Source organism: Pipistrellus hanaki, assembly GCF_964339955.1.
Source record: "Pipistrellus hanaki genome assembly, chromosome: 17".
NCBI lineage: Eukaryota > Metazoa > Chordata > Mammalia > Chiroptera > Vespertilionidae > Pipistrellus > Pipistrellus hanaki.
Window position 1 is genome coordinate 6,279,509 of NC_140519.1, and position 21,056 is coordinate 6,300,564.

The 21,056-nt window shown below is 40.3% G+C and overlaps 1 protein-coding gene across 3 annotated transcripts in view; it reads right to left on the reverse strand.

The window, feature by feature from the left end:
* ZBTB10 (zinc finger and BTB domain containing 10) overlaps positions 1-21,056 on the reverse strand; it is a 50,042-nt gene that overhangs the window by 20,571 nt on the left and 8,415 nt on the right. Inside the window, exons 3-6 of one of the 3 annotated variants that reach the window (XM_084864997.1) lie at positions 10,779-10,877; positions 8,209-8,385; positions 7,862-8,034; positions 6,202-7,595 (exon numbers count right to left, since the gene is read on the reverse strand). In XM_084864997.1, coding sequence (XP_084721123.1) covers positions 7,290-7,595; positions 7,862-8,034; positions 8,209-8,385; positions 10,779-10,877 — 755 coding nt within the window. In that variant the 3' untranslated portion in view covers positions 6,202-7,289. Of the gene's footprint in view, positions 1-6,201; positions 7,596-7,861; positions 8,035-8,208; positions 8,386-10,778; positions 10,878-21,056 lie in introns of those variants that run through there. The other 2 variants (XM_084864999.1, XM_084864998.1) reach the window with 2 other exon arrangements.

Consider the following 21,056-nt stretch of genomic DNA (forward strand, 5'->3'; position numbering starts at 1 on the left):
AAATATTTTTCCCCAAAGACTCAAGACATGTTTTCAAGGTGAAAGTATTTTTATTATGTTGAAGGGGAAACAATGAATGCAAAGTGCTGTGTGTGCACTAGCTTACGTCCATCTGCACGGTTCTATTTATAGTCATCCTACCTGTCCACTCCTCCCAATTACTCCTGCTTTTCAAAACCTCTGAAATGAAGGGCCTTTTTGATCAAGTTACCTGTGTGGCTAAACTTGCATCTTGTCCCATCCCATGGCCTGTAGAGCAGTGTTCAGTGTGACCTCATTCCCCATCACAGGGACTGAACATGCATCCGTTGAATACACGTGTGCCCACAGACTGAAAGGGTGTGGCACCTCTCTGAGTGTGCTGTGTCACCAAAAGCAGCAGAGCCGACAGACAGCCTAGGGCGTCCCAGCTTCCAGAAGGCAACTGCAGGATTCTAACCACCACCTTTTAACTTACGCAATAAAATCTTACATGGAGGCACATTTATGATCACCAATGAGAAACTACACACATATAAAACTAGCTGTTTATGTCATCTATAAATAATGTCTTCAATGTCCTTTGCCATGATGAAGATCCGGCCAGGGATCAGGCCTCTTGGAGGCTGATCCATTCTGTAATTGCTGCTCTTTGAAATGAGCTAGCTGTGTTATCTAATGATTTAGGAGACAGTTACTTGACAATTAAGTGTGTAACCTACTTTGGAGAATTGCCCGTGTCTCTATGTAAATACCACCATCCCAGTTTAGTAAACCAAGTGGGTGAGTCAAGATGGGGGGCGGGGTGACAAGTACTAAGCTCCACAAATCCTTCACACAAAGGCTTTTCTCATGTGGTAAATGTAAATGCCATCACCTCGCATGCCTCTTCACAACATGGCAACTAAACCTCCACCCAGCACCTTCATCAGGAACCACTCCTCTGGGTTTCCTTCGCTTTCCACATCTTCCTCGCATACATACAGAGTTTGGACATCTGCGTTAGTGTTGGCCACACTAGTCATTTCAAAACAAGTATTTTGCAGCAAACAACCAACAATCTTGTCACTAAGTATTCCAAGTTATGGAGATGGTGCATATTTAAGACCCCTGCAATGAGCTCTCTAGTAACTGCCAGACTGGGTTTGGTCACTGTGTCTGGCTATGGCCACCTAGGGGTGTATTGGGGAAAAGGGTCCCGAGGGTCCAGGATGTGCTTGACAACATAAAACTACTTCTAGACAAAATATAGCTTGACAGCTATATTGGCAGCTATTAGATATTAGCAGGCAAAATCCTTAAGTTACTGATATCTTTTAAATAATCATTCACTTAATATTGAGCTCAGACTATGTTCCAGGTACTGTATTTGAATATACTTTGTGGTCTCTAATTTCAAAGTTTTCCCTAACCTACTTACTGAATATATGTTTGATGTAGGGGAAGAATATTATAATGGAAGTTCAGGGGCCTTGGGTCCTAAAATTCATGGCAAAGTCACCATAGCAACCTGTCTGGGAATTAATTCTTTATTACTCCTAAAGTTTCTTTCAACCTAAAAACAAACAAACAAAAAAACCCCACCATTACCTTAAAACCATGTTATATGGTTTCCTCTCACCAGCTGTTGGGACATGTGCCAACAAGTAAAAGTCTTTCAACTAAGAGCCTCACACCTAATTGTGTGGGAAGATGGATGCTTTCATACTGCCACACTGGCTGTGCTGGAAAAAAGAATGTCCGGCTGAAGGTCAGGGCGGTTCGCAGCAGCATGGCACCGGGCAGCGAGGAGCCGTTTCCCTCCCGTCAATTCCCGTAACAGAGACCTGTGGTGGCTTTTCTTTCCGTCTTCAGTACAGACACCAGGTGGTTAAGACAGAGCCCGAGCCCGGAAGGACCTCTGCTTCTTATCTAACCACCGATCCAGGAACCCCATTCCCTATACCAGCCTCCGCACATTGTCTGTGAGGACTTGTAGTGAAAAAGAAAAAAGTTCAAGCAGCAATTTTTTCCATAAAGTGAGACATGATTTCTAATGTTAACTGTACCCTTTTTGGTGTCAGAATATCCCCCATTGGATATTTGTTTTTAGTAAAGCAAAGCAAACCACTGGCAACTCTCACAGTCTGAGGAGTTTAAAGCACAGCATCTCCCACAGAAATGCTGGCCAATACTGCCGACGAACAGTACCTCATCCGGAACAGCTCCGTGCACACGGGGACTTTCCTGAAGCAATCCCGTTTCATCTTGGGGTTATTATTAAAAACTGCCTTTTAATCTTGGGAAGTGGTCTCAACTTAAGCCTGGACCCACACAGAATGCACCCAATTCTTCTGCCTCATGACAAAGCGGTGGGGCTTTAGATGCTACATGGGCATCCACCCCGCCTTTACCTCGCCATTCTCCAAACTAAATCGAGACTCTCATCCCTTAGTCAAGCCTGACCATCCGGTCCTTTCTGTGATCTCCTCTGTTCTGTTAACACCACAAAAACCTAAATAACTAGTTAGTATGTTTTCTCATATTACTCAAGTTTTAAAGATGTGAAATTTACATAGTTACTTATAATCCATTAGTATAACATGCAGTAAATATGGGATAAAGTGATTGAGCTTTGCTTTTCAATCCATTCTCCAAGTTATAAGTGTAAATTACAGGGGAAATACTTTGTTTCTAAAACCTGTAGAGAAACCTTCAAGTCGTCATGATGGGACACGTGCTGGTTAGGGCCACTCTGTGCTCCAGAGCAGCTCTCCACGCAGTGTGAGGAGGTAGTTGGAGGCGCTTATATGCACTTCTCTTCATATAAAAATACACAAGCAAAAAGAGTATATAATTCAAACTTGTAAACCTCAACTACAAAGATAACTGAATTGTACATAAGTCAAAGTTTACAAAGGTGTCCCCCACCGCAATTAGCCTAATTGTGTACATTTTGAATGCAAACAAACAAAGAATGAAAAAAATCAAGAGTCAACAAAATTCACAAGCCAGAAGCAGTTTAGTGCTCACAAGTTTATATTTTTAGGTTTGATAAAGATTCTTGTGTATTTTCTAAATACACGGACAAACAGTCTTGGAAGTTTACATACACGTCTTAGGACACTTATACTAGGTAGGTAAATTACATTTAAAAATTGGTCTTCGTAAAAGATCTTACCAAAGAGCTTTTACAAACAGCAGGCAGAGAAAGTGTTCTTTTTATGTTTACAGTGTTAAATGCTGACTCTCCCATTTCATAACGGCCTCAACCACCCTCTCCTCAACCCGGTGTTTCCGGTAGCCAGTGTGCTCCAGCTACATCCCCAGCTCCCGGGGCAGGGCTGCCGTGCCTCTCCCCACAGCCTGGCCGCCTAGCGCTGCCCGCCGCGGGGCAGGGCCACGGCAGGAGCAAAGCTTCCCTCCACTCCCGAAAGGGATGCAGAGAAGCCCGTACCATAGTGAGGTTTAAGGATCTGGGTGACGGACGGCACAAAAGCTGGGGTTCATGTTTCTTTCCTCATTTAAAAATGAAATGCCGCACTGAGGCTGGGTGTCTGGGTGGGGGCAGGTGGTGCAGCAGTGGCTGCGGGGAGGACGTGCACCTGGGGACAGTGGGGAGAAAGGCGTAGACGCTCGATTCCTAAGAGCTGTTCTAAGGGAAATGTCTCCTCAGGGGACTCCTTAAGAGTGAACTCCAAAAGCTGCTGCATGAGGCCCACTGGAGCCCCCGAAGGGCTGGCTGGGAGGAGGCGGAGGGAGCAGCTCGGCCTGGGCCTGGCCCTGTGGCTGCTGCGGCGGCCGGCGCCGCTGGGAGCCTTTCCCTCTGTAAAATGGAGACAATAGCACCTACCTTAGAGAGAACAGATCAAATAAAGCGCAACGGCACGTGGAGGCACTAAAAAATGGTAGCTTCTGGGATTATTATTCAGAAAAATAAACTCTTCATTCTATGTTGACAAAGTCCTAAAAATATAAGTAAAGCTTATCAAAGTTTTAAAATTTGTGATTTTAAAAACCCATCTCGTCATCCTTTCCCATGATTTCACTGCTCCAGTTCTTCTCAGGCCTTTGACACTGTGTTGGAGTGATAGTTTCTAAGCCCTGGTCCTTCCCCGAGATTTTCTCTCTCCCCTTCCTCATTCCCTCTTTCCCTCTTGGCTCCCGTCTATCGCTGAACAACTGCCAGTGTTCTAAGCATCTGACATGAGTCTATGCATCACCTCATTCTTCTCATCAGGATGGCTCTACTCAAACCAGTGAATGTTTCCCCCAAATTTCAAAGCTACTCATGACAGTTCAGTTTCCCTTCCTATAACATCTCTTCTTTTTCAGCTTTTAGTTTCTGTGGTACTGAAATTTAGCAAAACATCCAGTGACTATGAAAAATGAGGGCCAAACCCTGACCGACAGTGTAGGGACCGTGTGGCGGTGACTGTCAGAAGCCTAAGAAACAGTGCATGACCTTGATTTAGCTGAGAGGGTCTGTACTACAGTGAACAGGAAAGAGGCAGTTCATGCTCTTCCCCTTCATTAAAATTAAAAGCTCTGAAATATTTTTAATTTTAAGTAATAAGAAAAAAATTCAGCAAATGTGTAACACACAGTTCTGCCAGGGCCCCACAGACCAAACTATGGGTATTCCGTGTTACCTCTGAGACCAACCCTAAGTTCTTAGCATCTCAACTTCCTGAAGTTGTACTGTAAGTCAGAAAAAGAACATACTTAAAAAAATAGAAACATCCAGTAGTATACCTTAGTACTAAAACTAGTTTTTTAAAATGATCATCTAGAAGGGTAAAGGCAGTCCCTCAAGATTATGGAACAAATAAATTAGGGAGTCAGCAAGTAGAAAAGTTTGTCAGTTCTGTTTCTTGTGAAACGCTTACTTTAAAGAAGAAATTTTTATATAGGCTGAGGCTAATATATTCAAGTGTATAAACATTTTTCCTTTGGATTGCCTTTCTAAAAACAATATGGTAAAGTAAATATAGTCCGATCTGTCATAACACAACATAAAACGCAATGGACAATCATAGAATATCTTAAATTAACAGTAACAAGCCATCTACATCAAACCTTGCCTCCAACTAAACCAAGCAAAAGCACAACAATCCCGTAGTGTACCACATGTGTATTTCAATTTACTGTACGCAATCTAACAGAAATTTGGTCATAATTTACCAGATATACATAAATGATTAAGTAGTAAAGAAAATTCAACTTAACGAGAGTAAATTCATACCTTGGGAAAAGTAAAAAGTACATTAGAGTGTAAAGCCCAGTCCAGTTTCTATGCAATAAGTGACCTGCAGTCTAATAAAGCAGATTTAGCAACTTTCAGATATATATCTTTTCTCTTTAATATATATTTATATATAGACAGATCTACCAATTGTAAACTATGGTTTATTTTAAAGGAGGGGGATAAATGGGATGAAAGAAATCTTTATACTATACTTACATATTCACAATGCAGAACATTTTATGCTTAAAATACTTTTTCATTCATAGTATCTTTACCCAACTAACGTCTACTTTGGACCCCACCAGAACTACATTTTACTTATTTACCTAGAACATTGAGAATAAGATGTGTACTCTTCAGTCTTAAAAACCAAACCAAACTATTTGTGTCAATTTTATAGTTATGCAGAAACTATAATAAAGTTTAGATAATGAAAGATGCATCTGACCATGTAACTGTACTTTATATCTTTGATTTATCTGGGCAGAAACATCAATGTCTAGCATTTAAGCATCATTTTACTGAAATCAAAGATAATGAGAAAGTATGTCTCTTAGAAAAGTATCAATGTTTCGGCCTTGATCAAATGGAGCACCACACAGCAGGAAAATATGCTCAATCTCTATTTAAAAGAAAGCTGAAAGTGATATCCCTCACTCTATATAATATACAATATGTTCCTGATAATGTTGTGCATATTAATTATGTGACATCTTGCTGTCTTACAATTAGCTAATTCATCTATCATCAGGCTAAGTAAACCTGAAAATTTCTACTTTATAATATATCACTCCTTGTCTCCTGAAAAATTCAGTTAATCATAAATTGTAAAGCCTCAATATTTTATTTGTAAGACTTTTGCAGATCACTGAATCAAGGTGACTACTACAAAGACTGCATAACAAGGTGTAGTGAGTAAGGAATTGAAAAAAATAATTGTCTATCATAATTTTAAAACACTGAATATCCCAGTAAATATGAAGCAAAAGAGAATGCAATTTTTGTGTTAATTTTAATGGTAAAAGGGCACAAGAGTAAAAACCTGATAGTTCATTTATATTGCATAACAAGCTAACCAAACTGGACATGGAGGATAAATCATAAAACAAATCATTTTACTTATTTTTCTATGACTCTTCTTTCGATCAGATTTGTGTCTTTTCAAATAGGACTGAGGTATAGTACACTGGCAAAAATAAAAAAAGGCAAACAAGAATAGTGCCAAAGTAACAGATACCCAAAACAGAATACCATGTCAGAAAACGTCATATAGAACCATTTTGTCAGATTAGAGCAGCAAGAGGAAGTGACTTCTAAATCATAATCATTTAGTGGTATTTGTCAACTTCGTCACGGTAACTTTACAACATCATTCTTCATTTGTGAAGTAGTAAAATTCATGTCAAAAAGGAAGGGGGAATGGAGGAAGTCAATTAGTTCATTCCAATAAATTACCTCTCCAGTTCTTATAAACATGCCCATCAGCACAAAACTGAGAAATAATACCTAAGACTAGAAGAGACTTGGTTTAACTTATGAAGCAAATCAAAACGGAAAATACAGAAAAGTACAACCAATGGGGTTGAAAAGGCCCCTCACTGAAAATCTGTATTAAAAAAAATAAAATTAATAAAAATAAAAATAGAAACAAAACTCTACTAGTACAAACTAGCCTGAGTGGTTTGGTGGACAGAGTAGTTGGGCCAGCTGTCACTGTATTCTCATAACTGGATTTTCTTCATTCCGGTTAACTGGTACGTAAACGTCAGCTCTTTACAGACAGGAAATCCATTTTCATTAGGACCCAAAGAGTTACTGTATATCCTATAAATAAAAGTATTTTTACTTTGATAACTGACTGAAGATGTGGGGACTCCATGTAATCCAACCACAAGGTTGGCTGCTGTCAGTCCTGTGCAAATATAAAAAAATTTTGCTATAAGGCTTTGACCCTACAGTTTTCACAGCAACTTAACTACCATCCAGCATGTACCATATTTTGCAAGCCTTCAAGTTCAACAATTCAAATTGTCGCTTCATATTACGTCCCAACGCAGCATCCTTGAGGAGCAGAGTAGGCCAGTCAGTCCTCCTGAGACATACAGACGTCTCCCAGCTCGTCCCATTGTGACGGGTGGTTCGGATCTTCTCCGTCATCAGCCAGCTCTTCTTCAGCTTCTCCCCCTTCGTTCTCCTCGTACTCCTCATCCCGATGGAAATCTGTATCCTCTCCCTGAACTACAATTTGTTGCCTTCCTGGCCGTGGTTTATCTGCACAATCAACACAAATACCATAGCGTCGAGATCCATGTCTTATTCCAACACTGGCAGCTAATATGAAGATCTTCTTACACACCATACATTTGTATTTTTTATCCTTTTTATGCACCTAATTGAAGGGGGGAAAAATCCAGTAAGGACGGTATAAACAATTGAATGCATTTGAACCACTCAAATCACCAGTTGAACCGTGAGTGAATATACCATTTTTTGCTGTATGAGGCTCAGTATCAGACTATAAATCATATTTTCTGTTTAAAGCTATTTAATAATCAGCCTTCCTTAAAACTGCAGGTAACAGTGTTAAAATGCCTTAAATTTTACTGACATTAACATAGTGTAGCTCAAAGATCAGTTATATTTAAAGTTACTTACCAGGGAATGTCTTTTTACATGCTCTCTGCGAGTAAACAGTTTTCCACAAATATCACAGCTAAAGGATCGGACTCCCGTATGAATGAGCAAATGCCTTTTTAGTGTTCGTCTGTATTTGGCTACATAGGTACAATGAGGGCATTTCAACTTGTTCAAGTTTAGAGATGATTCACCTTTGAGAATAAAAAAACATACAGAAAAGCACTTATAATAAACAGAAAACTTGCTCTCAAAAGCTTACCTATCCCTGAGAACAGGGACTGTTGTAGGGCTACTACTGTCCTGATTTAAAAACAAAAACAAAAACAAAAAACCACAACTCAGATGTTTAGTTGACTAATACTTGCCATTTTCCCAGGTTTCTTGTTTTGGCCAAGATTCAGGCAGCAATCCATACTTGAAATCGTTTGCAGCACCTGGTAGCAATCCATACTTGAAATCGTTTGAAGTACCTGGTAGCAATCCATATTTGAAATCACTTGATGGGCCAGGCATCAGGCCATACTTGAAATCATGTGAAGTACCTAATACAATTGAAAAATGATTTCAATATAATAATGGTAATAAAAATCATGTGAAGTACCTAATACAATTGAAAAATGATTTCAATGTAATAATGGTAATAAAAAAAAAACACATGATAAATGAGAATTAAGATAGAAGAGCTTAATTTAAAATAGCTAAATAAAAAGACCTCTACATTTTAATCTAAAACTGGCATGTCTTTATACTTTATTACCTAATTATAATATCCTGATTGGCAGACATCTTAAACAGAAAACAAACTAAAGTTTAAAATACAATTCAACCATAGGGGAAAATTCAGTGAAGTAAATCTAAATACTATTTAATGGTGTGTGGAGGCCACCATGAAAATACTATCTTTCAAACATATTCAACACAGAACAGTCTTAAAATAGTTACTCTTCCTAATTATCCTATCATTACAGACTACCCCCCCACCAACCCCCCAAGCCCAGCTGCGGAACCAGACAGTCTCCTCCTGTCCCCCAAGCAATCACACAGTCTTGTTTTAGACTAACTGGTTTAGAAAAATGGATGAAGGATGAAAAATATAAACATAGAATAAAACCAAGATAGCGGCATAGGTAAACACCTAAACTACTACCTCACACGACAATTTCAAAACTACAACTAAAAGACAAAACGGACATCATCCAGAACCACAGGAAGGCTGGCTGAGTGGAAATTCTACAACTAGAAGGAAAGAGAAAAGCACACTGAGACTCAGGGGAGCTGCAGGAGGCAGAGGTACTGAGATGTGTGCGCGTGTACAGAGGACTGACAACTGAGTACACAGCTTGCTTTCCCAAGCAGGAGGAAGACAAAAGCTCCCGACTGCGCTTAACTCCAGTTCTGGGTAAGACTCTAGGGAGCCAGACTCATATGTGGTGCAACTGGACTGTTAGGATAGAGAAAAGCACACTGAGACTCGGAGGAACTTGTGAAAGGCAGAGGTACCGAGGCGTGCTCGCAGTTAATCTGCAAACATATCTGGGTCCTGGGAACCTTTTCGGCACCCGGGTCACTCCCAGCTGGCCATCAGAGAGGGGGTGGGGAGGGATGGGGGGGAGAGAAGGGGCTGAGCCTGGGACCAGAGGGGTGAGGGGTCTCCCTTCCTAAGCCAAAGCTTGGGGTGGAGGCTTTAGGCTTGGGAAGGGGCCGAGCCTGGGATCAGAGGTGCCAGGGATCCCTTTCGCAAGCCTAAACCTTGTGATGGAGGCTATAGGCTTGGACAGGGGCTGAGCCTGGGATAGGAGGGAAGGGGGAAAAAAATCAATGGAAACGTATGTTCAGGTGAGGATAAAAAGAAAAACAAAGAAATGTCATATCCTATGAAAGACACATCTTGAAAATGCCTGAAGAAAGTTGTCATTTTTTCATGGTGAAGGGACCGGAGTCCGTGCTGATGAAAATACCTTGGTGGCTGCAGCAGTGGGGTGATGGGGCTGGTGCCTTACTGCAAAGGGAGGCCAGACTGCGGGGAGCGATCAGGACATCCCCTGAAGGCTCCCAGGATGTGAGAGGGGGAAGGCTGGGCTGAGGAACCCCTCCCCAGTGCACAAATTTTGTGCACCGGGCCCCCTTCTATATTTATGAGCTTGTCATTCTTCTGTAAAGAAAGCTTTCCCTTTCTAATTGACTCACAATGTATTCATGTAATTCTGTGGAATGTTCATGAATTCGTTGTTTCCCAAAGTACAGCTGATATACCAGGTAAATATTACTATTTAGAATTAACATTTTCTATAGCCAGCAACAACCAATTATTTTATATCAAAGCTAATTCAAATACATTAATCATTTTAATAATTACCATCCTCATGCCATCTATACTTTAACAGAAATCATAATTACTTTTGATACTGAGAGTTTTATTTATTTATTTAAAAATATATTTTATTGATTTTTTTACAGAGAGGAAGGGAAAGATATAGAGAGCTAGAAACATCGATGAGCGAGAAACATCGACCAGCTGCCTCCTGCATAGTCCCTAATGGGGATGTTCCCGCAACTCAGGTACATGCCCTTGACTGGAATCGAATCTGGGACCTTTCAGTGCGCAGACCAACGCTCTACCACTGAGCCAAACCGGTTTCGGCTGATACTGAGAGTTTTAAAATGTCCACTCAACAAAGGAGAAATACCCATCTATTTTTATTTACCAGGCTTCAAAGTCCATCATAATCACAGACTCCACAGATGAAAGTACTTACACATAATCCTCTCCTTTAAGAAAAAGAAATTGCAGTAGGTCCTTAGTAAACATGTATACAAACACTTCTCAAGCCTCAAATCCTCTTAAATGTATTTTTTAAAAATTCTTACTGCACAGGGCGGAGGGGGGTTAAAGGGACACTGTAATACTGTCGACAACAAGACCTGCTGTGCCTACCAGCATCGCCTCCATCCTGCCCCAAGCTGGCTTCTGCCAGCACGTTTGCATTCGCATTCCTGTCACAGTCTGGCCCGGAGAGCAGAGCACCATCCAGATCTGAAAGACATGGAGAAGAATCTGTTATTACAGCCACACCACACCACCACCACTCCCTGCGGGAACTGTTTCTTGGGCACACAGAGCGGCTGTCTGCCAGTGCTGAACAGCTGCTCAACGCCACAGGCACGAAGGGCAGGACGTGATTGTCACCCACAGGAGCAGGGCCGCTCAGCAGCCAGCACGGCGTCCTGGAGAGGCTGGGCGGCAGCGCCCGGTGCTCTGGAGCTCCAGCTCCATCTGCTACTGGCTCCATGAGCCATGACAGTTTCCTCACATGCATCTACTTGTATCAGATTTGATGGAGAAATTAGGTTAATGCAAACCAACTGTTATAATTATATCTAACACACAACAGATGATGACTATTGCTAAGTACTAGATGTATAAAACATCGTATGGCTCAGAGGTGAGAAGGACCGTTTAAAGCTAAAATAAAAAGGAAGCTATCAACTAGAGGCCATTCCCAAGAGTTCATAGTGAACTATGGAAAGGATGTGATAGAAAGCAAAAATAAAAAAAGCACACTAACATGTTAACCCCTTTAAATCTGTTCCATCTGTTCCATCCGTTCGTTTCTCTACCACTGCCTGCAACTGGCACTAGTCTTTACTCTCCTGATTAGTGAGTAAATGACTCCAACAGTTCCTTGCTTCCCAAAAACAGTGCTGCCACCACCACTCTCCTCCCACACACTGCAGAAGAGACCTTTTAAAAACATCAATCTTTACGTTGCTCCTTCACTTAAGATCGCCCATGGTTAACCACAGCTTTTACGATAATCTTCAAACTCCTTAGTTTAGAGTCCAAGGTAATGTTTCAGGTGCCTGCTTAGGAATCCAGACTCACCCACTGGCACAATCTAATCCCTCAAATGAAGTGCGTTTCTGAAAACAGTGTTAAAATGCTGCTTACTATCGACTGTCTCTCCTCTGTCTTCTATTCAAGACCCACCCTTGGTATCACCATTCTGTACTGCTCCGATTCCCAATAGTAAAGGTTAAAAAGTTTATGGTGGGAAAATATAACCATACAATGAAACACTGCCCAGCAGTGGTGCTAGTGCAGCTATAAAGCCAAACCACGCACCAGATTGGTACCATCATACTAAGAGGCCAGTAGGATAACGTACTTCCATAATGACTGAGAGAATAGTTTAATTGATCCCAAGTAGACACAAATAGTCATGTAGACTCCTGCAGGCTTCAGTAAAGAATTTGGCCTTTTTTTTTTTTTTTTTGATAAGAGCAATAAAATGTTTTAAACAGGCTGTTAGTCTCATTTGTCTTTTAAAAAAATAAAAAAATAAACGATTCCTGGTGTTGTAGGAGTGAATTAAAGAAGGGCAAGAGGAGACACTGGGCCGAAGCCAGTTTGGTTCAGTGGATAGAGCATTGGTCTGTAGACCGAAGGGTCCCAGGTTCGATTCCGGTCAAGGGCATGTACATTGGTTGCGGACACATCCCCGGTAGGAGTTGTGCAGGAGGCAACTGGTTGAAGTTTCTCTCTCATCGATGTTTCTAGCTCTCTATCCCTTTCCCTTCCTCTCTGTAAAAAAATCAATAAAATATATTTTTTAAAATATTGTAATTGATGTTCACCTAATGTTGATGGTAATTTCTGAGTGAGCAATTTGGTTTTTCTTTCATTTTTGTATTTTGTATTTATTCATTTTGTATTTATTGTCTGGATTGTTTATAGTCAATATGTTTCCTTTAAAAAAAAATAAAAGTGATTAAGTTAAAAAAAAACACCCTGATATTAAAATATAAAAGGGAAATCCATAATGAAATGTTCTTGTTTATTAGAATAAAACTATATGTCACATGTGTATATGTATAAAAAATGCATAACAAATAAAAAGCTTTTCAAGAAATGTTAAATGCTATTAAATAATATGCCCTTTGCAACATTACTAGTTTAGTTGTTAATTAATAGTGTTTGAAGAATAATTTCTCAGTTTTCAGGTGTATGGCACTAAACACATCCATACACTGAAAAATAAGTGAAACTCAGTAACTTTGTTTTCCTATGAAAAGTTAAATGTATTTTGAAATTCAAAAATAAAATTCAAATCGTTATCCAAACAATGTTATTAAGTTTCTCACTATCTTTTAAAAACAGTAATTCTGAAGCATAGTCTGCTTAGAGGGCGCTTTGTCAACAGGTTTGTAAATATGGGGTATTTCCATTTATGTAACGTTCTACAGTGATTTGTTGAAGGCTTTCCTCTGCTGTTTCTTAAAACAGACATCTCCTGTCTTCTACCTCATCTCGAAAGTATTAGAACTTAATTTGTAATCTTTAATCCTAATGGACACTAAGTATAAAACAGCAACAATAGATGGCTAATGCAGTCTTCCTGTGTGCCTATTTCCTCTCCACACAGAACCACACCCGTGCTAGACGGTAAATCTCTCTGGAGAGGTCCCAGCTACTTGGTTCTTGGTATTAAAAACAAACCTCAGCACAGGTGAGCTCTGCCAGGCTGACAACAGCTTTCCTAAGTAGCATGCGTAATGCATGAGCAATACATCACATCACTTCTGGACCTTAAGTGGCACCAGCCAAACTGCCTAGCAACTCATTTCTCATCAGTTTCGTTGATGTGAGTGGGAGAGAAGCCAGGCAACCAACTGTTCACATGATCTAGGGACGAATTTGCTTTGCTGGGAAGCAAAGGCAGTAAGTCTTCCTCACCAGCTTTTTCTCTAAAACTGTAAGATTAAAAAGTAAACTCTCTAACATATTTGCTTTTCTAACATTCACGACTTTGCTATGGAAATCTTTCACTTTACTTAAACTTAGCAAAAAGAGCTAAGATCTCTCTACAATTGTCAGACCTTTTAAAGAACTATTAAAAGGTTAGTTTCACAACAGCTCTTTCTGAAAGGTAGCAGGTATTATGTGTGCTGTGTAATGATTCAAATAATCAGAGTTAAATGATAAGCCATGTATAATTTCTTCTATTTTTACAAATGTCTTTCTCCCATGAACAGATACTAGCAGACTCCTCCCCCAAAGAAGACAAAGAACAGTTTATGCATCAAGTAGTAAGTCCTTTTGTATATGCTTTCTCTAACTCAAACTTCCCATGTGTCCGTCACAATAGTAAGAATGTTCTTATCCTTATTGTATGCGGGAGCAAAGGTTAAGCTAGAGGCAGAGAGCTACTCTGCTCGCTGACTGAACTGGTATTGTGTGGCCTGGTACACAGCAAGCAACCAAAAAGGGCTCAATTTGCAATGCTGTCTAACATCTTAAACTCACTTTCTAGTAATACTTGATATACTGTTCTGCTGAATGAGCAAAGATAAACCTCACCTACACTGAGCTAAACCAGCATTCAACTTTGTTTCAAAATCTTAAGTGGACCTTAGATGTCAGCTATCACTGTTCTCACAGTTATACATTGTCATCTTTAAAGCATCCTCCAGCCCCGCCTGTTGTTCGGTGGCTGAGCCTCAGTCTATGGGCCATGAGCACACATGCCTGGATTGTGGGTTGGATCCCTATAAGGGTGTGTGGGAAGCAGCTGATCAATGCTTCTCTCATTATTGATGTTTCTATCTCTCCCTCTCCCTTCCTCTCTGAAATCAATAATATAAAAAATAAATAAATAAAGCAATATCCTCCTTAGAATTCATTTTTAGAATAATTCTGATTAACATCTATTGAATTTTTAAAACATGACCTCTTGCTGGTCATGGGCTTTTTAAAAACCTGGTTCACAAGCAATGGAAAGAGCATGTTTTTCAGTTCCCCTCCACGTGGAACTGCGACTCCCAGCCGGGCTCTCCCGTTCCTTGCACCACTCCAAACGCGCATCTCTGCCACGACCAGACCTCACTGGGCTCCTGCTCCATGAACAACACCCTACAAATGCTTTGTGTTACAGGCAAATATAAACAAACCGAATCCCCATTAAAACCTCTCTTCTCAGAATCTAAAAAAATTCGTAGTTACCGCGTCAAACAGAGAATCATAGCCTGGCCCTAACCTACCCACCAACCTCAGGTCCCTGCGACAGTCCCTTTCTGTTTTTCACCCACTAACTTGTCAGCCGCAGTGGGTCAGTCCTCCTCCCTCTCCTGGCAAACTCCGCCATCTGAGGGCCAGCCCCATGCTGCCTCTTCAGGGAGCTCTCCCCCTCTTCTTCCTGATCACCCATCACACCGCGCTGGGCGTCCGGCCACCCCACTGCGAACACGTGTGCTCAGTCTTACATCAGCATCATCTGGCATGTTGCTTAGTTTATCGGGGTTTTAAATAAAACTTCTATTATCACATTTTCTCATGTTACGATATGGAAAACTATTTTGGAGTCCCAGAAATGTAATATTTGGATATAACAACTTTGCTGGAAAGAAAAGCTTTGAAAACTTAAATCTATCTGGTCACCCAGAATATTCAAGTTGTGTCAGAAATCAGTGTTCCTGAAACTCCAATCTGACGTTTTCAGGGTTTGGAAAACGTAATGCCCTTGGCAGGTGGAAACCACAAAGATGGCCTTCTCCCAGGTCCACACAAGCCTCCTCAGCACCCAGACGGGGCTGGCCACCGTCTGTGTCCTCAGGGCCCTCACTTAGGTTAGCACAGCCATCTTTTGGATCAAACAAATATGGCAGACAGGAGAGGAAAGGAATACAGGTGGAGGAAAGATAAAGAAGGGAAAAGAGATGGCAGAACAGGCTTACCACCACATAAATGCCTACTAGCATTTTTTCAAGATTAAATATTGAAGAGCCTTAGGCATGACTATATTTTATAGCCTATTAACTACTGGTGGACATCTTTTTTTTTTTTTTTTTAAATGAGTGTCAGGGCCCTGGCCAGGTTGGCTCAGTTGGCTGGAGTATCATCCCGTACACCAAAAGGTTGCAGGTTCGATTCCCAGTCAGGGCATATACCTAGGTTTCAGTTTAGATTGTTGGTTGGTGCATATATAGGAGGCAACTGATCAATGTTTCTCTCTCAAATCAGTAAACATATCCTAAAAAAAAAAAAAAAAAAGGTTTTATAATGAGCACCAGACTTTCAAACTACTATTTAAAACTCAATTATAGCAGTTTATTTCAAAAGCAATAACATCACCACTTAAATTATATTCAACCAAAAGGATGCTGGGAAAATGAGGAAGAACATCTGGAATCCTTAGAGGAAGAAAACTAGCCCAAGATCCAGGCCCATCACCTGTTATCCAAAGCCCCTGAGGTGAGGTACAGAAGGCAGACAATTCAGGGTTCAGAAAGTAATCAACTACAGCCCTCCTGGTGGGGTTTACGTAGCATTCTGTAATCAGAACAGCACTTCCACAACAAAACACACAGGTTCACATCTAAGGGAGTAAGACTATCAATAGCTGGTTTTGCTGCCAACTAGATATCAGGTTTTGTTATAAAAATGATTAAGAAAAAGCTTTAGGTAGTTTTACAGCTTTCAAGATTTTAGAATTATGACATTTCCCTTCCTTCCTTTCCATTAGGGACATTATGTGGGATAAACTCAGGGCTAGTTAAGTGACAAAACTGAATCCAAAGCCCAAGCTCCATGGTTTTTAAACATATTTTAAACAGTTCATACAGCAAACACATGTGACATGGTCAGAATATTAGAAGTCTCAAATCATATGGCCATTTTTCAAGTGTAAAATGTTTAATAACTTTAAAAATATGGTCACTTAGAAAGCATTTTTAGACTGCAGCACATGAAAATAATGCCAAGTACTACCAAATACCACCCAAAACACAACAGGGCATTAGTGGTGGTCAGCAGGTAACTAATTACAGAGTTTACTCTACTAGAGGAAGTAATTCAAGCATATGTGCCACATTAAGGTATCCTAATACCTTCTTTTCTCATAACTAATAAACACTCAGTTATGTTTTTTTAGACAAAGGGAAATTTTAAAAATTGAAAATATAAAGCTTAAATCCAATTCAACTCAACTCACAAATGTGCAGCTGTTTTCCCATCAGAAATACAGATGAGAGAAAGGAGCTTTTAGATGAACTCTATCCACTGACCACCACCACCTTGTCCCCAAGTATTGGTACAGTATTAAGAAAAATCTAGTCATTGCTATAGGATTCTGTCAGCCTCTATGAAAGACAGAAATCAGTTACACAGCCTACTGCTGCATTACTCGAGAATGCTTTTGAGGACGCTGTCTGTCATACTGGTCGGTGTCAACTTGACAAAACCGCACTGAAGATTCCTTTCAGAATTCAGTGCCAGAAGTCTGTCACCCTGCAGGACGGCTATCCTCTCTGAAAGAAGCTGCTTAGACTATATGGCACTTTGGAAAAGGCAAAACGGAGATGTGAAAGACCCCACTGCTGCCAGGAGTCTGAAGACAGGGAGGGAGGGGCAGAGAGGTGGCACGTGGGACTTTTGGGGCAGTGGAATCAGTCTTGATGTTAGTTCAAAGCGGACCAACTGTGAGTAGTGACTCCAATAACAGACATGCTAGCCTCCAATTTAATCAAGTTCCTGACATCTATGGGCGTGTCTTCTCTCAGGATCTTACAGCATTTTTTGAGGCATCCAAACACCAGCTTCAACAGTATGTGGCAAAAGAGAGCTGTGTATACAAACTGTAGGCGTAAGAAACCCAAAGGTGCCAAGCAATGCTTGGAGAAAAAGTGAAGAGCTCACAACTCTGCAGACATTTAGGTATAGAACCGAAGTTATCTTAAAGCATTTATTGCACTGGAAGCTTCCTCTATTTCCTTAATAAAACGAAAGTATAATCAATGCTTCAGGGTTCATAAAAATGTTTGAAGGATTTAAAGGGACTTGTTTTTTAAAAAGAATAGGTCTTCTAGGCCAAGCATGTCACACTTGTGGCCACGGGTTCCATGCGACCCACAACAAAATTCTTGTGGCCCAACCAATATAACGGTATGCAAGAAGTGTTTTAATAAAAACTTCCTAACTTAATTTTTACAATATTCCGTTATACATAACTATTAACCTGTTAATGGGGGAGTTCCCTTTTTAATTACGCAACGCACAACGGGCGCATACTCTTTCACTAGGACCTGTCAGTATGTCACACCCAGCGGACGTAATTTTATATTATTATTTTTTTTATTTATACTTAATTAAAATAAATGAAATATATATTTTTTCGTTTATATATAAAGCACAAAGGAAAATACAAAATTACAAACAAATAGAAAAGAATACCAACAAAAAAATGGAAACATCGAATTAAAAAAATATAAATTTTACAAACAATTATAAAGATTACAGCCGAAGCCGGTTTGGCTCAGTGGTAGAGCGTCGATCTGCGGACTGAAAGGTCCCAGGTTCGATTCCGGCCAAGGGAATGTACATTGGTTGCGGGCACATTCCCGGTAGGAGGTGTGCAGGAGGCAGCTGGTCGATGTTTCTCTCTCATCGATGTTTCTAACTCTCTATCTCTCTCCCTTCCTCTCTGTAAGAAAATCAATAAAATATATTTTTTAAAAAATTATAAAAAATATATACCGTCCCTCTCAGGGCGCAACATATATTTCAAGGACGTATTCATATGTTCTACCCGTTCCCAATATTGTTTATGTTTGACGTATTTATAGGCCCCGCTCGGTTAACAGATTAATAATGAGCTACTACATTCACTAATGACTGACTACTATAATCATGTTGCATTCATTTCCCTTACTCGCCCTACAGGCAGGTGCACCATTTCTCTCCACTAATACTAGCAGCAAATATTTTAGCAGCTGACTGCCACGTAATTAGTCTTGTACTGACTTGTTTGGTGTGCGCAACAGGAAGTATTCCGCTTTTGGAGAACAAGAAAAATAGGTTTATTTGCGTTGTGCATATTAATTTGTGCAGTTATTCAGTGTCTGATAAGTTAAGTGTCTGACTAAAAAAAAGTATTAATTCTTATTAAAATGTTCTTTTATGTTAAAGATCTCATTTATTTCAGCCCTTTGTATTCAGCATGTCTCTATAGCAGAGGTTCTCAACCTGTGGGTTGTGACCCCTTTCACAGGGGTTGCCTAAGACCATCGGAAAACACAGATATTTACATATGATTCATAACAGTAGCAAAATTACAGTTATGAAGTAGCAATGAAAATAATTTTATGGTTGGGGTCACCACAACATGAGGAGCTGTATTAAAGGATCGCAGCATTAGGAAGGTTGAGAACCACTGCCTTATAGAAATAAACCTACGCTTCTATTAAAATTGAAGCTTTTGATTTTGTGTCCTACACAAACTTAAACCTTATTTGGCCCATGATAGCCCCTGAGTTTGACATGCTTTTACTAGACAGTCTTCACAAAACATGAGTCCTGCCTCTATTATCTCCAGCTGAATGACCTTGAGCAAGGCCTGACCCTCGGTAAACACAGACTCACTGTGTTCTCTGCTGGTTGGAACTTGCCTAAGACTATATTCTGTCCACCAAAACTTCCAGGTGAAACAAGCCAGGTCATGTCTATGACTGGAAGAATCCACAAGGTGGAGGGTATAGCACTTAGCCCAGAAGACTCCAGGGAAATTCTTTAAATGCTAATATCGGAAGAGTTATCATCAGGCAGATTAGAGGTTGGGCTCATGCTATACTACCCAAATGACAAAATTAAGTAGTTAAAGCAAAGCAATTTTTGGCTCAATATAAAGTAACTTCCCAATAATCATAGTTAATTATCCTATATTGGAATAGGCTGCTTATAAAAGTATTCTAAGTATTCAAACTGAAAGTCAAGCTGAAGCTGTAGGACCATTTTATATAGAATTTGGTGGGAATTGCACTGTACTGGAAAACCGATTTTAAATAACCTCAATAGTCTCCCAACTTTAAGAGGGATTAAAATGACCATGATTGCTGTTGTGGTTTTATGCACATTTTAAAGATGAGGAAATTGAGGGTAAGGAGAAGAGCTCATTTTCAAATCCTGAATCTATTAGGGTTCTCTCCCCTGAGTGCTTCTCATCCTTGGCTCACATTATAGTCATCTGTATACGTTGTTACAATCCCACCAACCAGGCCATATCCCAGACCAACTAGCTAGAATAACTTATGGAGAGACCCAAGTGATGCCAACATACAGGCACGACTGACACCCACTGTTCTATACCAAGGGCCGGCAATCCAGCCTTCCTGGAACGCATCCAAGTGCATTTTCCATCCTGTATGACTGCTTTCATGCTACAGTGGCTGTTAAGTAACTGACCTTATGACCAGTAAAGCCAAAATAGTTACTACTGTTTGGCCCTTTACAGTAAAAAATTGCCAATCCCTGGCTTTATATCAATTATGTCCTAACTCTTATAAACCGGATGGAGAAGACCAGCAAACAGTGTTCACTATACACACACCTGATATTCAAACAGCAAAATTTCAACTGATGAAAATTAACCCCAAACCTAAAAAGCCAGAGGAACCATTTCACAGGATTACTATGACATTTTGCCCTTTCCCAAAGGGAAAAGGAAACAAAAGCAGTACCGGTAATTCTTTTTAACAGAAAGTACTCCTCTCCCACATGATCACCATCATGGAAATCAGACACTGAACAGCTACAGAGCTTCGGGGCAAAACAAGCCTTACATCACTCGTGCGGCGCTGGACAAGCCTGGGGGCTGCCGAGAAAACCTCCAACCTGGGCTGCTGCTTCAAATAAAAAGGTAGACACCGGCAGTAAAGTTACATTAAGGAAAAGGTCCAACCTATTTCCACTCCTCAGTAATGCCCTCCATTCTATTATTTTGAAAACCTACACAACAAATGTGATATGCTAAGATTCTTGTACATATTCCTTTGGATATATTGAAAAGTCTCATTTCAAAGGAAAATTTCAGAGGCTTCCCTTAACTAAGGAAAATGATGTGAGAGTGGGACAGATTTAAAATACTCCAGCTTCTGTAATATTTATTGTAAGAACAGCAGCTCTACACAAATGAGAATAACCCTACTACCATTTGCAAGTTCTATAAGCACTTATAAATGTTTAATTTACCCAAAACATTAAAGAGTAAAGGATGCTGCCCAGGCAATGTGGCTCAGTGGTTGAGCATCAACCCATGAACCAGGAGGTTAGAGTTTAATTCTGATCAGGGCATAAGCCTGGGTTGCAGGTTCAATCCCAGTAAGGGCATGTAGGAGGCTGCCAATTAATGCTTCTCTCTCATCATTGATGTTTCTCTTTCTCTGA